The sequence below is a fragment of the Cavia porcellus genome, unplaced genomic scaffold (assembly GCF_034190915.1).
Source record: "Cavia porcellus strain 051 isolate PalLab524CR breed Dunkin Hartley unplaced genomic scaffold, mCavPor4.1 scaffold_25, whole genome shotgun sequence".
Taxonomy (NCBI): Eukaryota; Metazoa; Chordata; class Mammalia; order Rodentia; family Caviidae; genus Cavia; species Cavia porcellus.
In genome coordinates this window covers 34,847,758-34,855,250 of record NW_026947508.1, presented here as the reverse complement: position 1 = coordinate 34,855,250, position 7,493 = coordinate 34,847,758, and the positions used below count along the sequence as shown (strand labels likewise).

The 7,493-nt window shown below is 56.6% G+C and overlaps 1 protein-coding gene across 3 annotated transcripts in view; it reads left to right on the top strand.

The window, feature by feature from the left end:
- The first annotated feature begins 754 nt into the window (after positions 1-754).
- Positions 755-7,493, top strand: part of Kcnq4 (potassium voltage-gated channel subfamily Q member 4) — a 49,129-nt gene continuing 42,390 nt past the window's right edge. For 2 of the 3 annotated variants that reach the window (XM_063236215.1, XM_063236216.1), the window contains exon 1: positions 755-1,385. In XM_063236215.1, coding sequence (XP_063092285.1) covers positions 1,072-1,385 — 314 coding nt within the window. In that variant the 5' untranslated portion in view covers positions 755-1,071. The remainder of the gene's footprint in view (positions 1,386-7,493) is intronic. The other variant, XM_004999759.3, reaches the window with a different exon arrangement.

Here is a 7,493-nt window from a genome sequence, read left to right as displayed (position 1 = left end):
AGCCCGTCCTTTGGGCAGGCTGGCTAACTAGGGACTCTTCCCATCGAGAAGAAGGTACTCTCAGAGATGGCAGGAGACACAAACATCTGGGGCTCACCATGCTATGTACCTCCCATACATCTGGGAAGCTCCTGGCACCAGGGTCCTCAGGTAGCGCCCGTGCACCTGCGACTGTTTCCCCAGTTGGCACCCAACACTGCGCGCACTTTACCCCGCTCGACCGGGCGGGCACACTCATCACTTACACCACCAACCCGCAGCGCGCGCATCTTCACACGCACCCACACCGCACCTCGCGGACCCAAAGCTGTTCATTCTGCACACATGAGCAGTCGCTTCTGCACCCACGCACGCCCAAACGCCACGGGACACCGTGTCCCCTGCATGACCGCGGCCACAACTCCACATTCCACGCCCCAATTTGCACCCACGAGGCGTCCCATCCCAGGCCTCCCTTTGGAGCCACGCTGTCCCCGCAGCGGCGCAGAGCCCTCGCACATGCCCGGCCTCCAGGTCCTGCGCGCTGCCTCGCCACGCGGTCCCGCCCGGGTACCGACCCGTGCGCCCGTGCGCCCTGCCCCGCAGCCCTCCGCGCGCGTCCCCCCCTCTCTGCCTCGCCTCGCCTCGCCTCGCCTCACTGGCGGCTCGCTAGCTCGCTCCCTCCCGATTTGGGAAGGCGGCCGCGGGGCGGGCGGGGGAGGGGAAGGGAGGGAGGCAGGGGCGGGGCGGGGCGGGGGAGGCTGACATGTGAGCGGCGCGCCGGCGGCAGGTGGAAAGGCGAGCGGCATGGAGCGCGTAATAAGAGAGTTGGAGTCGGAAAGAGCCGCCCCAGTCGCCGGAGAAGCGGGCGGTCAGTGCGGGCTTCGGCGGCCCCCAGGCTCGGAGCGGCGGCCCCCAAGCTCGGAGCGCCCGCCCCCGGCTCCGGCGCGGCCCCGGCCCGGCTCCTAGCCCCTGGCGTTCGCGCCCACCCCGGGCTGCCCCGCCAGTCCCGGGTCCGAGCCATGCGCCGCTGATCGCGCCCCCGCCCCGGACTGCACCGGGCCCCAGGCCCCCCCGCGCCCGGCGCCGCCCATGGCCGAGGCCCCCCCGCGCCGCCTCGGCCTGGGCCCCCCATCCGGGGACGCCCCCCGCGCAGAGCTGGTGGCGCTCACCGCCGTGCAGAGCGAGCAGGGCGAGGCGGGCGGGGGCGGCTCCCCGCGCCGCCTCGGCCTCCTGGGCAGCCCCCTGCCGCCGGGCGCGCCCCTCCCTGGGCCGGGCTCAGGCTCGGGCTCCGCCTGCGGCCAGCGCTCCTCCGCTGCGCACAAGCGCTACCGTCGCCTGCAGAATTGGGTCTACAACGTGCTGGAGCGGCCCCGCGGCTGGGCCTTCGTCTACCACGTCTTCATGTGAGTCTGCGACCCCGCGCCCCTATGCCTGCCCTAGCGATGCCCCCGCGCCCGCTGGGCTCCCAGGGGCACTGCTGCCCCGCCCTGGCTCCGCCTCCTGCCTCCCTGCCCGGGGGGCCGACCCTCAACACTCCTCCTCTCCCACCCCAGACTCCTTGTTGACTTCCCCAGCCTGACCCTAACTCCTGATCTGTGCATCCTGACCCCTGCTTGCCCTCACTTCTGACCTCTTCCATCTCTACGCCTGTTTCCATCCGGGTCATTGGCCCGGCTTCTCTGTCCCAGGTACTTTCCTCACATCCTGCACCTTGCCCCCTCTGCTTAACCAAGTCCGGAGCCATTCTAGGGAGGCCACCTTTTCCTCACGCTGCCTGTGCCTGCCTGTGTCCCTGGCACAAAGGCTCCCTGGCCCCCATATCTTCTGCCACATCCTCCCAGCTCTGCAGTTATGATGGGCTCCCTCCTTGGGAATACACCTCTCCAGGGAGCCCCCTCCACATTCCATGGTGTGACTCTGATTGTAGGTGTTTGCTGAGTCTGGATTATCTGTGTCTTCTTTAGTCTTGCCCTCCACCCTCAACTTTACAGCAGCACAGCGTTCTGCTGCCCTGCTCTGCCCTGGCGCCTGGGCCTAATGTGCCCGCCTTGCTGGCCTGCCTCTCCAGTCCTGGCTCTGGGCACCAGGGGAAAAAGAAAGAGGAGAGGTGTACATTTGGAAACACTGACACTTTGGCTGCCTCCTCCCCCTCACACCAGGCTACTACAACTTTCAAAAACACTGACCCCTCTTGGATGTAAATAGTGAATTTTGGCAGCTCAACGCTCCGTTTTGGGGGATGGCCTAGCCCAGCCAGGAACATGAGAGGCCCCACAGATATCAGTTAAAGGGCTGGGTCTGGCACTGGGACACTCAGAGGTGCCTGAGAGAAACCCCAAGTCCTTGGAAAATGTGTTGTTAACCGATTCTCACCACGCCCAGAGTCTTGGAGTCCCCTAGGTGGCCCTCTTGACTTCCACCTGATTGACCAACAGTGCTTCTGCCAGGCTGAGTGCCACCTGTGTCTGTGTTGAGCTGTCTGTTCATTTCCACCCAACGTCCAGCAATCTTTCTATCCGTGTGTTTCCATCCTTCTGTCAGTCTGTCCAGTTACCTGTGAATGTGTATCCATGTGTCTATCCATCTGTCCACCTGCCAGCCTTTCTTCTCTCTGGCTTTTCTCACCCATCTCCTGAACTGTCTTTCTGTGTGTCCTTCTGGTTTGGGCTCACGCGCCTCTGTCTTATTTGAACTGGGCCTTGAATTGCAGAGAGGAAGCTGATGAAAGGATCTCAGGAAGGTAGAGAAAGAGAACTCCTTCAGCCATTAAGTGCCAGGGTGCTGTAGCCTTGATTTTGAACAGAGATCTCCAGCATAGCCGTGTTGCTAAGAACATGAATCAAGCTTCCCCTAGGAGGATTGTGTTGGACATTTGTTGATACAGAAGATGGCTGAATGAGGTTTGGCACTGGTAGGGTTGGAGGTGAGGTGCAGAGGCTGCTCTCTGAGAGTGGCAGCCTGAGGGCTGACGGTGTAGCTCAGCGCTAGAGGGTGGGCCAGGGTCTGGGTTTGATCCCTAGTGCTGTGTGGCAGCCCCTTCAGGTTCCCTGAAAGTTGAGATACTTTGAGTAGAGCTGTACCTTCCTGGGAGGGGACTTTTCAGAGCTGAGGGAAGCCAACCTGCCTCTGAATGGAGTTCTTTAGCCCAAGTCTGGTCACTCAGCTCCCACAAGCACCATAGAAGGTGATGGGCCCACTGCCTGCCCCCAGCCAGTACTGTCCCACACCTCTGGAATGGCCTTTGCTTCCTCTCTAGGAGCTAAATCCACTGCCACCTTTGCCCCACATCCGAACGGCCTGGCCAGTGCATGCTTTTCCTGACCACTTTTTCCCAGGAGCCTAGGACTAAGATGTGTCTTGGAGCTCTGGGGGGAAGACATGTGATATGAAAACGTGCTGATGTTTGGGGTCTCAGACAACTAGTCATCCATCTTAGAGGTCAAAGTGGCCTGAGGCACCGGAAGCCCCACCTCTCGGGTACTCTGTGACCTTGTGTTGGTTGCTGGACCTCCCTGAACTTTAGATTCGCAGATCATCAAAGTGCATAGAAACCCCAAACTTGCGGTCTCTCTCTTGTTGAGGTAATGAATGGGAAAGAGCTTGGTAAGCAGCAAGGGCCTGTCTGAGTGTGTGGGATGGCTGTTATTACTGGGGCTGTGGGAGGGGGCCCACAAAAAGTCTCTCCTGGGGCTCCAATGAGCCCCAGATGTGGGATTTCTTAGCCACTCACTGCAGGGGCTTGTGTATTCTTGCCAAGAAGTGCTTCCTGCCACTGGATGTCTAGTCCTCCCCGCCCTTTCTTCTCCTGTCACCCTCAGAGACAGCCCATGTGCCCTATGCATATAACAGTTAGTGAGGACCCCCTTCCCACAGACAAGGCCGGGGCAAGAGGATCCCTGCAGTAAAGCCTGGAAAAGGCTTAGGAAGGAAGGACCTGGGACATCTTCCTCAGAGCTGCCAGCTGGACCCCTCGAGCCCCACACAGAGCCTGCACCTTTTCTAACATCTGAGTGCAGGGACTGCCCATAGATAGGACAGCCTGAGTCAGCCCATCCTGCCAACAGCTGCCACTCCACCAAGTGAGAATGGGAACTTGTGTCTTCTTGTTGAGATCCACAATGAGGAGGCTTATCTGAGCTCTTCTTCTCTATTGTGCTCCAGCCCCTGATGGACTCTCAACCTTTCCCAGCTCCCAGCATTTTACAAAAGACTATCACTGCCCATTATGTTTCCTGGACTCTGTGGGAAACGTTCCCCTTGTACAACCTCTTGGAGTCCAAGAGCTTAGGAAGAACTGATACAGAGCACGGCCCATGGCCCACCATGATACTGTAAGCTTGCCTGCTGCTCCCAGCCCCCAGCTGCCTGCAGACTTTTTCTATGTGAAGGTTTACAGCTCTGTAAACATCCTCTCTCAGCTTGTCCCCGGGGTCAGAAGCTGTGGGAATAGAGAGGGGAGGAGGTGGCAAAGCCCTCAGACTCCTAACCCTGGAAGTCCTCAACCTCCCATCCAGACCATCTAAAAAAGAACATCATCTGGGTTGGAAATAATCCCTGCAGAGGGTACCCAGAACCCTCAGATGTTATACCAGAACTGGTCCTCACATTTCAACAGCCCCATTTTGCTTTTGCAAAAACTAAGGCTCTAGAGACTAAAGTCATGTGGTCAGTTGGTGACAGATGTGGAGGACAAGTCCCTAAGATTCCTGACTTCCAGACCAGGTCAGCTCCCTCTGCTCCCTCTGATGGCCTGATGCGGAGTTTAAACTGAAATTCCTGACCATGCAAGCAGCACCATGCCAGGCACCATGCTAAGCAGTCTTAGACTGCTTTCATGTATCCTTCAGCAGCCTTGGGAGGCAGCTACCATCATCCTCTGTTTGACAGACGAGGAAACTGAGACTCAGGAGAGTTGCTCAGTTAATGTGGAAGAGCCTCATCCCAGTTCCTGGTGGGAAATGAAGCTATCATCCTCTCCTCCTCAAGTGGCACCCCAGATTAGTTCTCTCATGCCACCCATTGGTCCCCAGCACCCAGCACACTGGCTCCTGGGAAGGATGTGGTGGTAGGGTTTGGTGGAATTGAATGACGTCTGCCCAGGTGTACCCAGTACAGTTACACCTTTGTCATACATACATATCCCTGCCACAGGCCAGCTGGATGTCTTCTGCACACTCACTGCAGCCTCGACACTCCTGTCCACAGATGTCACAGATGCTTATGCAGCACATATCCAAGGAAAAGGAATCCAGTGCACAGCACCCTTAGGTGCCAAGAAAAGTGCAGGTTTTACTCACTGCATAGATATACACTGGAGCTTATAGCTCCACCCAGGACCCTAAGGCCAACTCAGAGCTGGCTGCATGCCTGGAGGGATTTTTTTTGCCTTTATCTCTCCCCCTTATGGGGTTGCCCTCATGAGACTGTGGGTATCTGTGCATTCATCTGCCCTAGGAGGACAACCTCAGAACCATACAGAAGTGGGGTAACTGGTTTCCTAGAACTCCGTTGGCCTGTGCTTTTCCTTGAGGACCCCTGGAGGCCTTCTGTCCAGCCCTGAGGTATACTATTGGTATACCAGGGTACAGAGAGGGGCACATACTCCTCTATAGAGTCATACCTACTGAGATTTGCCAGGAACCCAGGCCTCTGCCTCCCAGATCAAGATTCAGATGACAACATTCCTCCTCCAGGCCAGTAGGAAAGACTGATGATGTTCTTAAGAACTTTGCATCATGATTGGGTCTCAGAGAATGATCCCAATTTTTTGCTGCTGTTTTTCACCTGTAGTCCTTTTGTTTGGCTTTTGTCAGGAGAAGGGAGAGGGAAGCCACCATCTTATTTCTAATTTGCCTTCCTCCTCCCACTTTGTTCCCCTCTTCCTAAATTCTCCTTTGGAATCAGGTTAGGTCTCTCATTTCCTACCCCATCTCTACTCCATAGTACATTCCTGCTTCCCATTGAGGAAGCTCTGCAGGGTGTCTGACTTCAGCTGCTGCGTTTGTGCAGATCCGTGTATCCTTGGAGTGCTGGAGCCAGGAGTGCTTCAAGAGGTGATTATTCTTGGGCTGATGGCAGCATTCTGAGTGGGTGATTAATTTAAAGTTCTCTGGGCCATCAAAGTTGCTGAAGCTGCCTGGGACCAGGGAGAGGAGGCTCAACAGCTGGGCCTGCCCCCAAGAGTCCATGCCGGGAACTTCCCAGTTTGGGCTCAGCCTGAAGTTTTCTAGCCACCCCAATCCCTCTTCCTGGCACCCACGTGGGTCTTTGGGATGAGGATTCTCTGTGGCCTGGTGAGCCCAGGGAATTCTGAGCCTCTGACTTTGGGCCAGCCCCCAGTAGGGAGGGAATGGGGGGCTTTTTATTTCCCTAGAGCTTATCCCACAGAAAATTAAAAGCATGGACTTGAGCCTGACAGATTTGGGTTCATTTCTCTGTTTCTGCCCTTAGCACGCATTTGTTGTACAAGCCACTTAACCTCTCCAAGCTTTAGTTTTTCTCATCTGAAAAAAATGGAAATATACCCGCCTCTAGGATTGTCAGGGCTGAATGAGAGAAAGCAGGGAACAAGCTCTGTCCACAAATGTTAACCATTGTTATCATTACAGTCCTTGGCTGAGCACAGCGAGTCTGGGTGCATCCTGGAAACAGTAGGAACTATGTTTGCCTGTCACAGGCCCGAGTGCCTCTCACTAGGACCTGAAGAAATGTCTTTGGGGCCATCTGAGTCTTTTTTTTTTTTTTTTTTTTTTTTTTTTGAGACAAGTTCAGTCTGTTGTCCAGGCTGGGCTCCAAGGGTTCCTCTGGCCTTAGCCTCTAGAATAGCTGGGATAGCTGGGGTTACAGGTGTGGGTCTCCACACCTACCCCTGAGCCTTTTATTTGCATTCTCTGCTTTAACTTGCACAACCATGGTTGAGGAAAATGAGGCTGGGTATAAGGACTCCACCCGCTGCCAGAGGTCACCACTCACCTGGATCCCTGGAGTACACAATGATTTGTTTCTCCGTCATTTGACAAGCGTAGAAAACAGGGTCTGTGCTGTTCCAGGGTAGGAACCCTGTGAGGGGGACCTGAGCCGCAGGACTTCTGGCCTCTGCTGCCTCCTCTCCCAAGGGCTCCTCAGCCAGGCTGTCTGTCTGTAGGTGGGTGTGTCTGTGTCCCTGTGCTCTGGGGAAGTGTGGGCCAGAGCAGCACTGTGCCGCCTAGGTTTGGGCTTCATGGGGCCTGGAAGTAGAGGCAGGGTGCTCAGAGAAGTGGCCTGGGACCCCTGGGAGAGGACAGCAGTCTCCCACCCTCTCTCTGGATCACCTCACCTCGGGGTAGGGACGAGGGCAGGGAGTCCAGAGGTGTCCCTGATCACCAAGCCGCATTATTTCTGTGTTTTCTGTGTCATGGACCTAAGAGGAGCACTTAGGACTGCCTGCAGAGTGACACAGGGGTGACTAGAGGAGCTACTGTCTCAGGAGCTGAGACGGGGCCACTGGCTTACCTTCCAGCACTTTCTCTGGG